The following is a 16275-nucleotide window of genomic DNA, read 5'->3' on the forward strand; positions in this document are numbered from 1 at the left end:
TCACTTTAGATGAGAAACAAGGGACGAAAAGCAGTGATGGATCCATCCTGATGGATATGACATACGAACTCTTGAAAAAGGCCAAGAATGTTGTGCAAGAAGGATATAAAATATGAGGAACCCCTTCCCAAAAAAATTACAATCCCAACAGAGGAGATCTTGAGGTTAAGCAAAGCGCATAACTTCGTACAGTGCACCCAAATAGAAATAGAGGGACCCACATGACCAATCATGTTGTGTCCACAAAAGATTCATGCATCGAGACCTCTAGAGCCAATCCTAGATGGATCATATATCTCATGAAGATAGCGTCTCCAGCCAAGAATCACAAAAAGATGAACTAACAAAGGACCACTCAAGACAGCAATGAGAAAACAAAGAAGCGCTAAAAGAGCTTAGATCCAAAGAGGAAGCCTTTAGAGCCTGAATAAGCGTGAAATCTAAGTGCTATGTGATTATATCCTAAGGGAACAGGAGATTCACGAAAGGTAGCTTAAGCTTGGAGAATCTATGATAAAAGAAGACAATGAGGAAAATCAGTCGAAGCGGGCATGTGTGTTACCAACCGTTCACAAGGAAACTTTTTAAGGATCATGCCTTTGTACGGACCACACCTGTGTACGTTGGCTCAAAAGAAGAGTTAATGACCATAGCTAATGTGACTTCAATAAGTCCATAACTTAAACAAGAAATGAGAGCTCTAAGAGAAATCCTCTCTGGCCTTGTAACTATATCAATGGTCGAATACTTAAAATGGAAACCAGAAGCATAAAATGAGGTCCACAAATGGATGAAAAATCAACTTAACCCATTAGGAGATGCGAGTGACACTCGTCAAGAAATTGAGGAGAACCCACCAAAGGTATATACAAAGATGTGCCTATCATTGTAGTGGGTAAATACTTCCAAGGTCATGACATCAATACCACCATTCCAATCAAACTGGAGGGCGTGACCACGAGTGCAATCCATAGAGGAGCAAGAGTGACCATATCCACCAAAAACATGTGTCAAAGATAGGGAATCAAGCCCCTAAAACCTTCAAAAATTATTCGCAAATTAGCCGATGGCATCTCAGTAAGAAAAGGGTCATCACATGTAAGAGCTGACCATATATCAAGAATCTTAAGTGAAGAGCTAGCAACAAGAGTTGAGAACGATCTTTCCAACCCGCTCCTATATTCCAATTTAGCTTAGTACCAAGATAGAGCTTTGTGATTTCTCAATTGGATTCCCATTGGAGGAATCAATATCCTTAAAAAGGAAGAGAACTTGTAAAGGCAACAGCCCCCTACACGCTCATCTCGAGGCAGCTTTATAAAAAAGAAAGATATATCCTAAGACTCCGTATGTGTGAGGATGAGTACATTGATATTCTTGAACAAGTTCATGCAAGAGTCGTTGGAGGACACTTTGGGAGTGAAATCACTCCTGAAAAGGTCCTCTACATCAGATTGTGGTGACCAATACCCTTTGTAGATGCCATGGAATATGTCAAAAGATGTGATGAGTGCTAAGACTTCACAATACCCTAGCAAAGAGATAGGATATCCTTACAACCAATCATATATGTCAACCAATGGGAAATGGATTTTGTTGGAACCTTTAGACCTGCAACTAAAAGCACACAAGCGCAATATATCATCGTGGTGGCTACGGATAATGTAACCAAATATGTGCCCAGTTGTCCCGTGGCAACATAAGCTCATGGTGCCCCATCTTTTAAAAAAACTCACCAAAAAAAAAAGTGCTACGTAACAATGTAGAGATTTGAGCATAATACCATGTCACACCAAGATGTCCTAGACGCTCTCATTCCGACAATCACAAAATACTCACATGAGATCGACCAATCATTCCATGGTGGTACTCGCTCTCATTCCGACAATCACAAGGTACACTTACACTCTACTCCTACTAACTACCTAATTTTGAAGATTCCACAACCATCGAGAGACTCGCATGAAGAACCTCTACATCACCTACATTCCGTACCGCCTCACCAAGCCACCTACCACCAAGGCAACCCACAACTTCTCACCACTTTGGCGTGCCTCTGTCTACTGAATGAGCATCGAATGTAGGCACTTCATATGAACTCCTAGATAAGCAATAGATACAATGTCCCAGATTGTTACTCTCAATTCATGTATTTGGTCTCATAGATCCTTACGAAAAAAATTTATTATTTTGTACTAGATTGTTACTCTCACCAAGTGCATTTGGTCTCATAGATCTTGAGGATACTATTGATTCAATGTAACACTTTAAAAGCATCTTTATTAAATCACATTGAAGATTATCTTTACTAGAAACATTTCTAAATCAAAATTGGTTGTAATCGACAATCGAAATTGGTGCGGCCATGTGATCTCCAATCATTGCACTAAAAGGAGCTGATGATCTATACGTCAAGCTAAAGTTCTTTCTTGCTATAGACATGTTCCTATGGTGCTACATGCAAGTAAACCTTTTGACCTTCATTCTAAAATATGTTGAAAAGCCAAGAGTGCGCCCATTGAATCACTCCCTTGTCGACTCCAAATGACCATACATGGGCTCTATGGTGGCAACCCATCCTTGTCCTTTCATAAACTCATTGATTGAGCATCAGGTATTCGTTGGTGAATCATCCAAAAGGGCTCAAGTATCTCACCAAACCAAAGACGAGCAATTTGTGAGAGTGCAGGGGAATGGGTGCAAAAAATGTTCTCCAACAAGTAACAATAAAGTAGCCAAATCAAAAAGCCCAATCAATGCCAAAACATCCTCTTTTCATTGCCATGGGCAGAATGAAAAAAAAAATGCCCTACAAGTACCCACACTTTGTTGAGGTCGGTACACAGCTTTTGCTTTCTTTGTGCTTTGGCTGCTAGTTGTGTGTAACTCTGGCCAAAGATAAATCCTACCCATAAGAAAAGCTTCCCCACATACCCACTTAGATCATAACTTTGCTTCCAGCAGCGAGAATAAAATGTGGCCTATCCAATGGCTCACCAAAGGACCAAACAAGTGTCATGTTGAAATGCACCTTGACATAGTGGGTTAATAGCCCCAGCTGTCTCACAAGGCTCTAATTGCAGCTAAGAAATAATGTTTCACTATCCTTGAAACAAATGCTCTACAAAATCTAAGAAAGGCCTTAGGTCCTTATCAATTGTCCTTCATAGAAACCAAGGATGCTATCAATCACTGAATCAGAATAAAAACACTAAAAGCTCATCCTCAACCTTACAAACCTAGCAACATGAAAAAAATTTAATTTTTTACCAAGCATACATTCTCACAATCTTCAGCCAAAATGCATGTTATCATAATTGTACACTGGTCGCAAGGTTCTGAGGACCAGACATAAAACTACAAATATGTTACATGCCGAATGATATGTAGATATATTAACTGTGCAAAACATAATCGTCTAGCATTGCGGCACACCGAATTGAATAACTGAGCACTTGCAGCTGGCCTCTTTAAATTGGGGGAGGATACTGCTTGGCCTGAAGCTTCACTCTCCTTTTATATTCAGTAGGATCCTGCAATCAAAGGTTTACCATGACAACCCATGACCTGGCCACCCAACTATGATATATATCTTCCTAAGATCAGAATCATTGCATTTATTAAACAACAAACAAACAAAAAACATAGTAAAACAAGTTTTGGAAAGCATGTAAGGAACAAAAAGAAAACACAAGTTGCTTAAATTTAAGTTCAACTGATATAGTAAACTTCTAAAACAAGAAACTTAGCAAGTTTCATTTTGAAATGCCCAACCATGAAAGCTCATCTCTACCTACTTGGATAAAGAGTTGGTAAGCTTCAGTTTGAGCAGGATCAGCAGGATTTGGTGCATCTAGAAGATCTTGAATACCCACAAGTATCTGCTTCACGGTTATGGCAGGTCTCCATCCCTAGCACGAACAAAATGCACCATGCCAGTTTGGGCTGTTCAACTTACATCGAAAATCTAGTTGCTGCAAAAAGGAGTAGAGGAAGAACAGGGAGGTAGAGCTTCGGTAGACACTTACGGAATCCTCATTGAGGATGGAGAGGCAAACCGTCCCGGATGGATAAACATTTGGATGAAAGAATCCCTGGGGAAATTTACACTTTGGAGGCTTGCTCGGATAGTCCTCACTGAAATGAATGGCGATTGGGAAAAACCCACCTTCCCAATCAGTCTGCATCAAAGAGAAGATTTGATTAGCCTTCAGAAAGTAGCCAGCGAGCTAAACAAGCATGGGAAACACTTCATGCTTGGATCTTTTTATTTCTGTAACATAACAAAGTGCTTCTGCAAATTAGTCTACATTTAAAGCACAGCCTCACCACACACACACACACAGATGTGATGTGTCTTTAACGTCATAGCCAAGCCAGCAGACCACATATGACAACAGCAAAGTGCAGGGAATAGCACTTGAGCTTGGGATCTCTCATAAAGGAGCACAACACATAAATTGCTATGCAAGAGAGAGAGAGAGAGAGAGAGAGAGAGAGAGCAAATAATGCACTTTCTGCATGAACGACACACCATCAACACATTGATTGTTTAGAATAACCAACACCATCAACTCATTGTTAGTTTAGAATAACCTACACTTATCTAAACAAGCAAAGGTCCCACAGCTAGAGCAGTGATAATGTTACGTGCACTATAAGCCCAGCGGGGCGTGCAGTGACAAACTAAACCACGTGTCCAAAAGATAAAGATATAGAAAGAGAGGGAACAGAGAAGGGAATAGGGATCTTGCTCAACACACCACACTGAGCGGGGAACGTGTCCCGCCCCCTTTCAAGAATTTATTCAGGAACAATCCATGGGCACGCTGGTAAGGATCAATACAATCAATGAATACAAAACAAACGGATATGCCGATGTAGGATATCCATGTCCATGTCTAGGCACAACATCTCTGATGTTGAGCACACCACGGGGATGACCCACAAGTATCTCTCATTGGGCTAGTACCAGATCCAATATCCAAATCCAAATTTAAGTCCAAGTCCAAATCCAAGTTTCGAGTCCTAATCCAAGTCCGAGTCCAAATCCTGAACCTCACAAATATCCAAAAAGCAAAAGCCTCTAGTGGACACTCTAGTGTCGTAGCATCCAACTCAATCTGAATCTGTAAAGGCATGCAACTATGAATCACCTCCCCGGGATAGAACAATATGAGGTACAGAGTGCCTTGTAAGTGGCAGAAAACCCGCTTGTGTCATAAGCGAACACATGAATACAGTAAACAATGGCCCAAATCACAGCATACATTCAACACCCATCACAACATGAGCATGAATCAATACATCTGTCACACACGCATCATAAACATAAACACTAGGGGTTGAAGTTGGGCCAACCCACAGCCTTGAGGTATCTTTATTACCAACAGAGTATTCTCTTGTACAAGATGCGGATGCCCGGGAGTTCCACTCCTCTGCCAGCACCAGATTTATCCAAATCTGTGAAAAACAAAGCAATACCAACTCTCGGTCACCAACCAGAGCAAAGCAGTCACCAACTACTAAATAAAGAAAACAAACCCTCGGTGACCAACCAGGGCAAAAGCAATCACCAATTGCTCTTCAAAGAAAGCAAAACCTCGGTCACCAACCAAGGCCAAAGCAATTACCAATTGCTCTTCAAATAGAAGCAAACCCTCGGTCACCAAGCAGGGCCAAACAGTCACTAATTGTTTCCTTTATTTCTCGGCTGTCCACACGATTGTGCAAACCAACAGGCCCAAAACAGCACTTAAGCCAAATCGTTTTGCAACCAGTGGGTGGGGTTGAATTCAGCCAGGCAAAAACCATATCGGCAGAAACCCTTGGTATCTTGCTGAATTTTGCTATAAATCAACACAGTTGTAACTCGCAACGGGTGCCCAGGGGACTAGGGCCTTTGACACACTTGTTGATACCATCAATGCATATTAAAACATTTAAACATAAAAGTTGGACAAAACATCCACAAATGCTGAAAATGGAGCTTGCACATGTGACACCGCATAGAGGCTGGAATGGGCCGACTCCCCCCCTTTGAGTATTTTATTACCCAAGGAGAATAATATCATGTACAAGCTTTGCGGGCCTTACTCCCCCCACGGGAGATGCCCGATTATCCATATACAATGCCATAACACAACCCAACACGAGGCTACCAAGCCGAAACACAAGCTGTAGAAATGCCGAGCCAACAATATAATCCATATACCTCTGTGTGGGTACTGATTCTTTCCCAAAAACCACAGGTCTTCATGCAATAGAGCTGGTACAACAAGTACAACTCGCCATTCAGCCAATACAACAAGTACAATTGCTGGTACAACATGTACAATGGTTGGTACAATCGGTACAATGTCTGGTATATCAAGTACAATGGCTGGTACAGCCGATACAGTGGTCGGTACAACAAGTACAAATGCTAGTACAATATGTACAATGGCAGGTACAGCATGGCAAGTACAGCAAGTACAAGGACTAGTTTTGCTGCTCCAAGGATTTGTTTATAGCCATCAATATGGAGACCATCTCTTGATCATAACATTGTTCACCGCATCTACCCGGTACTCAGATAATCCTGGGGCAAAATGTGATGCATGTGGTGTAGGAATTGGAACTCGTGCAGGAACTGGAGCTGGTCCCGGCGTGGGGGAACGAGGAATTGGGAATAATGATCACCTCTGGCTCAGACAAGGGTGAAGCCGGGATGACAATAATCTCCTGTGAAGGGAGAGGATTCGCCAGCAGTTCATCTTTGGGAACCTCGTCTACATACGAGAGATACGGAACGGGCACCTCGAAAACTTCGTCTGCCATTGCGCGCGCAATATGGTGCTTGCAGATGGGCCATCGCTAGAGGAGAGAGAGCGAACGTGGGAAGTGGCTGGCAGAATTCGCAGATGAAGCCACACGCTGCCGTTGGCCTTTTTTTTTTTTAATGCACTGGTCGGCTGGCCGTTGGGTTCTCCTCTTTTTTTTTAAAAAAATGTGCTGGTCGCCAATTTGCTGGGAAGAGGGAAGCGAACAAGAGGAAAGCGACATCCTGACAACCGAGGGGGGGGGTGTTGCCGAATCGCCCAGGGGTGGCGGTTCACACCAGCGCACGCCCAACACACGCCCGTTGGGTTTTTTTTTTTGTTTTGAGATACCCACATGGCAATAGTACGTTTTTTTAAAAAAAATTGTTTGTTGTTTTCTTTGGTGTAAAGGTGACGGCTTGGAGCACGTCACCGAATGAAAAAGGATGCGCCGCTTCAAGGCCTGGACGCGTCGCTGACTGGATGGATGCGCCGCTTCGAAGGGGTGCCACCAGCAAAGCGAAGAGGCGGGCAGCAGGCGCTAGTCGGCGGTGAGGAATTCAGGGTCGGGAGCTGCAAGGATCAACGAGGCTCACAGCCTGCAGCACACGAAGCAAGGGAGTGTTCCATATTTGGCAGCGAGACGCCATGCTGCGAACGCCTAACTCACTGGTCAGCAAGGAGGGAGGGTAGTCCAGGTATGCAGCAAGGGTTCCCTCTCTGCAATACACACCATACGTGTGTGTGGATGTGAAACCTTTTGTTTGTGTTTACATCATTATGAGCAAGGATTCACGCCAAGTCCACCATCGCTCTGCTTCTTCCATACAACACCGAGAGGAGAGGTGGATGAGGGAGTGCCGCGGCGGGTGAGGGCTTCACAACCCACGGGTAGGAAAAAAAATTTGCTCTAATACCACTGTGAGGATTATGTTATTAATCCTTCATATTGTGTACTAATTACTACTTAAGTAATTAACTTAGAACAAGAACCTTCAGGAGAACACTTGAGATAAGATTGAATTGACTTGTTGTATTAAACTGAGTACAATAGGTCTCTTATATAGGAGATGAAGAGACACATTTGAAGAGGCACGTCCTTTGATGAAAGGACATGACTTTAGACGAAAGGATACAACTTTAGGCTAAGGGATGTGTCTATTCGATGTAGAGGCACAACCATTCATCAAGGGATACAACCATTCGTCGAAGGGATGTGGCTATTCGATGAAGAGGTACATCCTTTGGCGAAGAGTCGCAACCAGTCGAGGGTAGGGGTTCCCTTGGCTGGTTACTCTTTGCATCTGCAACAGGAATCAGCAATGAAGAGAGAATCTGATACATAAATACGTCACAATCGTGACACTTGGACTCATTAGGCATAAACTTAGGTGGCTGTCCACCCTTTTTCCAGGTCTGAATTTCCCGTTGTATGAGCTGAATTTGTCTTTTTGACGCTCCCTTACCATGCAACTCCTCAAAAATAGTGGCCGAGTATATGAACTCCTGTAAGGTGTTGTGCAGATACACTACAAGGCTCTTTTGAATGATTCGTTGCAACCCGGACTCAAACTTTCTTTTCTTCTCCTCCTCACTAATCGTCATGAAAGATGTGACTTTGAGAAGAATCTGCCAAAACTTTGAAACATAAGAGTAAACGGATTCGCCTTCATCCTATGTTAGCCAATCCCATTCCTTTCGTACATCCTTCTTGAAGTGAGGAGGAAGGAACTGATCATAAAATTGCTCTTTGAAAGCACTCCATATAGCAGTTGTTGAAACCGGCCTCTGATAGAAAACCAGAGTGCGGTAAGAGCTAACACCCGTCCACTTGTAGTCTAGATGATAAACAAAACACAGATTGAGGCTAGAGTGCCCAAATCTGAAAACACAACGACACCTGTTGGCCCCAAAGCTTGGCGCCCCTTGCGGTATTTCTTTATTCCATTAAAATAATATGTATGGCTGAGTACAAAACAAAAACCAGCCAAGAGTTTACACCTGTAGTCCAATCTGACTGCCCACAAATCCTTCTCAGCACAGAGGATCTATGCACACAGATCTGTGTCCTCAAGCAACACACTGTGCCTCCCTCTGATCAGCCAAGTTCACAAAGCAGGCCAGCCATGGGCATACATCTGGCATAACTCATAAGCATGATACATATTCTCAGCTCAACATACATGTGCTGTTCAATCCCTGTCTTAATCCCTTGTCAATCTGCTATACTCCTCCTCTCACAAGGAGCCAGATAACACATACCTGTAGCAGACATCAAGCAATAGAAAGAGAGATGGATGAACAGAGTCAAGGCTTACCAAGTTCAGCTCGTGAAACAACTCTGGAGGAAGCAACAGCACCAATCTGTGCCTGCAGGCACTTGAACCCACAATCCTGCTTCACACGTGTGCTTGCACTTGCCTGTATCTTCCTCCTGATGCTCACTCCTATGCTGTCCTTGGAAGTACAGATCTGAAAATCAGCACTGTACTTGATTGTACCGCCTCGGGATGCGTGCCAGGCGTTGTACTTGCAAAAACAGCCTGCTGTCCACTTCTGTACCAGTCTGAATCAGCCTGCACAAGTCTGTCCAGCACCTGTGAACTCTTCTGCAGCAACTGTACCTTCTGTACCTGGCTGCCCGTACACTGTACGGCAGCCGTACAGTGTGTACTTGCTGGAAAACACAATACACAGCCTGAACAGAGCTTCTGCGCAGCCACCAGCAGCAGCTCTGTGCGCCGCCAGCAACAGAGGAGAGAGAGAGAGAGAGAGAGAGAGTGTCCTGCTCTGGCCGTACAGTGCTGTACGGCTGGATCCACTCTGAAAAACAGCAGCCAAACTGTTGTACAGCAGTCGCCTCCTCCTCCTTCAGCTTTTCCACGCTAGGAATCACAAGCGCATGAGAGAAGCTCCACTTTTGCTACACGACTCCCCAAAAAGGGAGGAGAGAGAGTGAAGAGAGAGAAAACCTCCTTCCCAAGTTAATCCCTAGGGCCCCAACTTAATAAGTTCCCTAGGGCCACTAAGGCCTAGGGGCAACTTTCAATAAACATTCAAACTTAATGTTTTAATGTTCCCCCTTCACACCTAGGGTTGTCCACACATCTTAAACACTGTCCGGGCACCCCCCATGTGAATCATAGAATATTCTGACTCTGCAACCACCATGCCCACACTTGTCCTGCTCCATTTTCACAGGGCCATGACATACCCCCCTCTTGAAAGATGGCAAGCGTCCTCGATTGCATTCTGGTGATGCATCAAAATATCCAAAGTGAAATATACAATATGGCAAGATCAGCGTCCCAATCTCTCTGAGCCATACACATGTATCATCATTCACTGCAAAGCAATGGCATAGTAATAGTCCAAGTTGTATACCACTGTGAACCATACATATCCACAAAAATGTCCATGTGACTAGTACACATATATCATAGAAGTCCCATAAACAGATGTACTGTCAGCCTCAGTACCTTCGGATGAGATAAAATCTGCACCAAGCGACCTCTAGATGTCATCTGAGCCTGTCTGTATCAAGGGAGTGGAGGTGCTACCCCCCTCTTGAGCATCAGGTAATGCTCCAGACCCATGCTCTGCTGAACCTGAATGAGCCACAATAAGAGTCGGCTCTAACTCAAAGGCATCGAGATAAAGCTGCAAAACCTGAGGTGAATCTGTTAAGTCACCTTCCTCCATCCACTTCGCATCCATCGGTGAATAGTTCTTGAACTTCACAAGATAGCGACGGGAAACTTTACCTCGTACCTTCCTTTCTTTATGTGCCAGTATCTGCTCTGGAATCAGAACCTCATCAAGTTCCTCAACTTCCGGCTGAGCCTCATCTGATACATCCTCAGGCACATCCCCACGGAAAGGTCTAAGAAGACTCACGTGAAAAGCATTGTGAATCCTCCAGTGATCTGGTAACTTCAAACGATAGGTTACCTCACCAATCTTTTCCAAAACCTGAAAAGGCCCATAATATCGCATACTCAACTTAGGGAATAAGCGCTCTTTACCCTTCATCTTCTTGAGTCTAGCCTTTTCAAAGCGCAAAAGAACCCAATCACCCAATGCAAACTGTAAATCACGTCTGTGACGGTCTGCGGCTTTCTTTTGCTTCTGCTGAGTTTTCTGGAGGGCCAACTTAACTCTCCGATAAGCTTCATCCAAGCTCTCCACATACTGATCAGCCTCAAAGATCTTATCCTTTGTATGCAAAATGGGTGGAACCTTCTTCCCTCCTTCTACAATCTCAAAAGGCGCCTTGCCTGTCGAGCTATGTACAGTGTTGTTATATGCAAACTCCACCAAAGGAAGATACTTTTCCCATTGTTGCTTGTGCTCTGACACATAACACTTAAGAAGATCCAACACTGTAGAGTTAGCCTCTTCTGACTGACCATCTGTCTGTGGATGGAATGACGATGAAAACTTGAGAGTTGTACCCATGTTGTCAAACAACCCTCTCCAAAACAAACTCGTCATCCGTGGATCACGGTCACTAATGATAGACGTAGGCAAGCCATGATACTTGAAGATGTTCGCCATGAACAACTTCACCATATGATCCACTTTAATTGTCTTCCTCACGGGAATGAAATGAGCCTGCTTACTGAACCTGCATATGATTGTCCAGATACCATCATTTCCCGTTTGTGTCCGTGGAAGATCAAATACAAAATCCATGGCAATGCTCTCCCAAGGTCTATCCGGAATAGGTAAAGGCTGTAATAACCCTGGTGTCTTCTGACGGTCAAACTTTACCTTCTGACATACGATGCATTGCCTCACAAAGGCATCAACATCTCTTCTCAAGGTTGGCCAATAAAAGAAAGTCTCCACTGCTTTGACCGTGGCGTCAATCCCTCTATGACCTGCATACGGTGGAGCATGACTTTCAATCATAACCTTGAGTCGCAATGGCCTGGTAACACACAGTCTGCCATGCATCAATAAAAACCCATCTCTAAGAGTGTAATGCTCATGCCGCTGACCCTCAGACATCTGATCATACAACCTTTCAAAATCCTCATCATGGGCATACTGCTCTTTCATTTCATCAAGCTCATGATGATAAGCAAGTGAAACTGCAGAGACCTGTGGCTTGCGTGACAAAGCATCTGCCACTACATTCTTTTTGCCTTCCACATGCACAATCTGGAAGTGAAACATTGACAAAAAGTTTGCCCAACGCATATGCTTCTCTGAAAGCTTAGTCTGCGTGAGGAAATATCGCAAGGTCTGATGATCTGTCTGTACAGTAAAATCAGCCCCAAGCAAGTAGTGTTTCCATGTAGAAAGAGCGTGAATTACAGCCAACATCTCTTTCTCATACACCTGCAAATGCTTCTCGGCATCTTGCAAAACTCTACTCTCATAGGCTATCACATGTCCCTCTTGCATGAGAACTGCACCAATGCTACTTCCACATGCATCACACTGGACAACAAAAGCCTTTCGGAGGTCCGGTAACACCAATACTGGGTCCGAAGTAAGCTTTTCTTTGAGCTTTTTGAATGCTGTAATTTCCCGATCAGCCCATCTAAACGGAGTTGCTTTCTTCGTCAAAGCATGAAGAGGCGAAGCAATTTCAGCAAAGTGCCTTATGTAACGCCTGTAATAGGAACACAATCCTAGAAAGCTGCGTACATCATGCACGGTCCTCAAAGCTGGCCAATTAAGTATTGCTTCCACCTTGGCTGGATCCATACGGACTCCATGACCAGACACAATATGCCCCAAGAAATGTATGTCCTGCAAGAAAAACTCACTCTTCTTGCCATTAACCACCAACCTATGGTTTCTGAGTTCTGCAAACACAATGGCCAAATGCCTTCTATGCTCTTCCTCAGTTTGTGAATGCACAATCATATCATCAAAGAATGTGCCCACAAACTCTCTATGAGGCCTGAAAATCCTGTCCATCATTCTGTTAAATGTGGCAGGCGCATTTGTTAAACCAAAGGGCATAACCAAGAACTCATACAACCCAAATGTGGTTCGGAATGCTGTCTTATGCACATCCTCGGGTCTAATGCGTATCTGATGATACCCGCTTTTCAAGTCAATACGACTAAAAACTGTGGAGCCCTGTAAGCGGTCCAATATGTCATCGATCCTCGGTATGGGGAATCGATTCTTGATGGTATTCTTGTTAAGCGCCCTGTAATCTATACACATGCGCCAAGAACCATCCTTCTTCTGCACTAAGAGCACAGGTGAGCAAAAGGGTGATGAGCTAGGCTGAATCAACCCCTTATTCAATAGCTCCTGCACCTGACTCATAATCTCTTCTTGTTGGGCTGCACTAACACGATACGGCGGTCTATTCGGTGGAGTACTACCAGGTATCAGATCTATAGCATGATCTTCTGGCCTCTCAGGAGGTAATTCTCCTGGCAATGACTCGGAAAAACAGTCTTGAAACCCACTTAAGAAATCAGCCCTGTCCTTATCTAACATTGACAAATTAGACTTAGACTCATCATCCTGTGCATCCTTTACATAAATCAAGTACGCGGAAAGATGCTTTTTCATTACTGATGAAATCGCCGAAGCGGATACAATAGGAACAGATTCCCCTTTGAGTTTTACATCCAATACATGCTCTTTCCCTCTATGAGTCAGAGTAATTTTCCTATTGTAAGTATCCACCACCGCATGTACCCTGTGGCACCATGGCATCCCCAACAAAACATCACAGCCATCCAAAGGCATGATGAAGAACTCTTCGCTGTCCACATAACCCTGCAAATGAAGCCGAAGCTTCCCAATGATAGGAGTAACAGGTTCTGCATACCCTGGACAAGCCATATTTGCCTCATGTAACGGCCCCATGTCCTCTGCGCGAATCCCCAATCGGCCAGCCAAATCTGGTGAAATGAAGTTGGCTCTAGCACCTGTGTCAAAGAAGATCAAAGCATTCTGATCTCTCACTTTGCCCCATGCCCTGCACAACTCTGTAGCTTCACCACCTAGCTGCTCCCCCACAAGATCAGGAACTAAGCCTGCAGAAGGCTTTGGTTTCTTTGGCTTGGGCTCTCCTTTATTGTCAGGGTCCTTCTTGGACGTTCTCTTGGGACAATTGAATGACATATGCCCCTCTTCAGTACAGTAAAAACACTTTTGAGCATCTCTCAAAGCCTGTCTTTCCTCAGAAGTCCTTTTGGGCATTGGCAACTTCTTATACTTTGTCTCTGTAGACCCTTTAGCATCACGAGAAGCATGCCCAAATTTTTCAGCTTTCTTGCCCAATTTCTTACTGCCTTTAAATCCAGATGAACCACCTGTGAGTAACGCATTAGCTGTCATAGCATTTTCAATCATCTGTGACATGTTCGTTACTCTTGTCTTTATACAGTAATCGCGTACCTCCTTGGGCAGCCCACAACAATACTTCTCAACCTGCTCAGATAATGGCACGGCACGATAAGAAGTCACTGGGAGTAGAGCTTCCCAAAACTTCTTGTTATAATCCTCCAAACTATCACACTTTGAAGCATCCAGCTTGTGCCATGCTGTCATAACATCCACCTCAAATGTAGATGTGAGCCATACGGAAGAGAAAACCTGTTTGAATTGGACCCATGTGGTGGGTGCTATGCCCTGCAAAAGAAGAGTAGACCACCACTGCAAAGCATTGCCCTTGAGAAAAGTGGCAGCTTTCCTCACCTTCGAGGACTCTGTGTAATTCCCACCAGAAAAAGCAGCATCAAACTGCTGTAAAAAGGTAAGTGCCTTCAATTTATCCTTGGCCCCACTGAAAGTGTCAAACTTCACTGCAGCTCCCCCTTCCTTGTAATCCTTCGCCTTGCCCATAGGCGTTAGATTATCATATGGAAGTGGTTTCGTAAGATTGCTGCCCCCAACATTCATACCCATCATTGGGTCAACATTTCCCATTCCAACACCAGGCATACCATACATCCCAGCCATGTTTCCATACATTCCATGCTGCATACCTGGCTGCATGCCACCAAACATATTGCCTTGCATCCCAGGTTGCATGCTTCCAAACACATTTCCTTGCATACCGGACTGCATACCACCATACATATTCCCTTGCATGCCAGGCTGAAAATTGGCTCCAAAAGGCCCATACATACCCATGCCTCCCTGAGGATAACCCCCAGTCATGGATTGAAACACTGAGCCACCACCAAAGTAACCTGGATGCATGTTCTGCTGAGGAATAGGTGGCTGTCCATAGAAGGAACTCTGTGGGTTAGCACCAAAAGCATGCTGCATGTTCGGAAACTGGGCAGGAGATGGATCCTGTGGAGTGGTACCACTATGACCATGAGAAAGATTCTTCGAACGAACCTTCTTCTTCTTTTTCTGGGGCTCTGTGCGGGGCTCTGAGCGAGATCTCAAAAATTCAGCAAATCTCTCACTCTGAGTGAGCTGCATAAAAGTATCCATAACACTAGCCAAGCGATCTTTGAACCGAGCATCATCATCCTCTTTACCATGCACATCTTCTGGCTGTGTTACATCCTCATAAGGCTCAACATCTGCAGCCTGTTCTCCTGCAAAAATATCCTCAGATACATCTCTTTCAGGAGAAGATTCTTGCTCTTCTTCTTCATGATAGAAGTACTCTTCCTCTGTATCAGACATGATTGCTGAATTTTCAGCGATGGCTTTCTCCAAAACAACCACGAGCTCACCCCCTTCAGAAAGTTGATGATTGGTCCCGGCAACGGAACCTTGAAACCGGCCTCTGATAGAAAACCAGAGTGCGGTAAGAGCTAACACCCGTCCACTTGTAGTCTAGATGATAAACAAAACACAGATTGAGGCTAGAGTGCCCAAATCTGAAAACACAACGACACCTGTTGGCCCCAAAGCTTGGCGCCCCTTGCGGTATTTCTTTATTCCATTAAAATAATATGTATGGCTGAGTACAAAACAAAAACCAGCCAAGAGTTTACACCTGTAGTCCAATCTGACTGCCCACAAATCCTTCTCAGCACAGAGGATCTATGCACACAGATCTGTGTCCTCAAGCAACACACTGTGCCTCCCTCTGATCAGCCAAGTTCACAAAGCAGGCCAGCCATGGGCATACATCTGGCATAACTCATAAGCATGATACATATTCTCAGCTCAACATACATGTGCTGTTCAATCCCTGTCTTAATCCCTTGTCAATCTGCTATACTCCTCCTCTCACAAGGAGCCAGATAACACATACCTGTAGCAGACATCAAGCAATAGAAAGAGAGATGGATGAACAGAGTCAAGGCTTACCAAGTTCAGCTCGTGAAACAACTCTGGAGGAAGCAACAGCACCAATCTGTGCCTGCAGGCACTTGAACCCACAATCCTGCTTCACACGTGTGCTTGCACTTGCCTGTATCTTCCTCCTGATGCTCACTCCTATGCTGTCCTTGGAAGTACAGATCTGAAAATCAGCACTGTACTTGATTGTACCGCCTCGGGATGCGTGCCAGGCGTTGTACTT

At 44.3% G+C, this 16275-nt stretch overlaps 1 protein-coding gene across 2 annotated transcripts in view; it reads right to left on the reverse strand.

Annotated features, from left to right (window-relative positions):
* Window positions 1-3244: 3244 nt before the first annotated feature.
* The window catches only part of LOC147607109 (SUMO-conjugating enzyme SCE1), a 34495-nt gene continuing 21464 nt past the window's right edge, over window positions 3245-16275 (reverse strand). For both annotated transcript variants that reach the window (XM_086791358.1, XM_086791357.1), the window contains 3 exons: window positions 4029-4181; window positions 3798-3911; window positions 3245-3533 (listed from right to left, as the gene is read on the reverse strand). In XM_086791358.1, the coding sequence (XP_086647484.1) occupies window positions 3471-3533; window positions 3798-3911; window positions 4029-4181 (330 nt within the window). In that variant the 3' untranslated portion in view covers window positions 3245-3470. The remainder of the gene's footprint in view (window positions 3534-3797; window positions 3912-4028; window positions 4182-16275) is intronic.

The sequence above is a fragment of the Cibotium barometz genome, chromosome 56, assembly GCF_041138505.1.
Source record: "Cibotium barometz isolate CiBa-2024 chromosome 56, ASM4113850v1, whole genome shotgun sequence".
In the NCBI taxonomy this organism is placed as follows: Eukaryota; Viridiplantae; Streptophyta; class Polypodiopsida; order Cyatheales; family Cibotiaceae; genus Cibotium; species Cibotium barometz.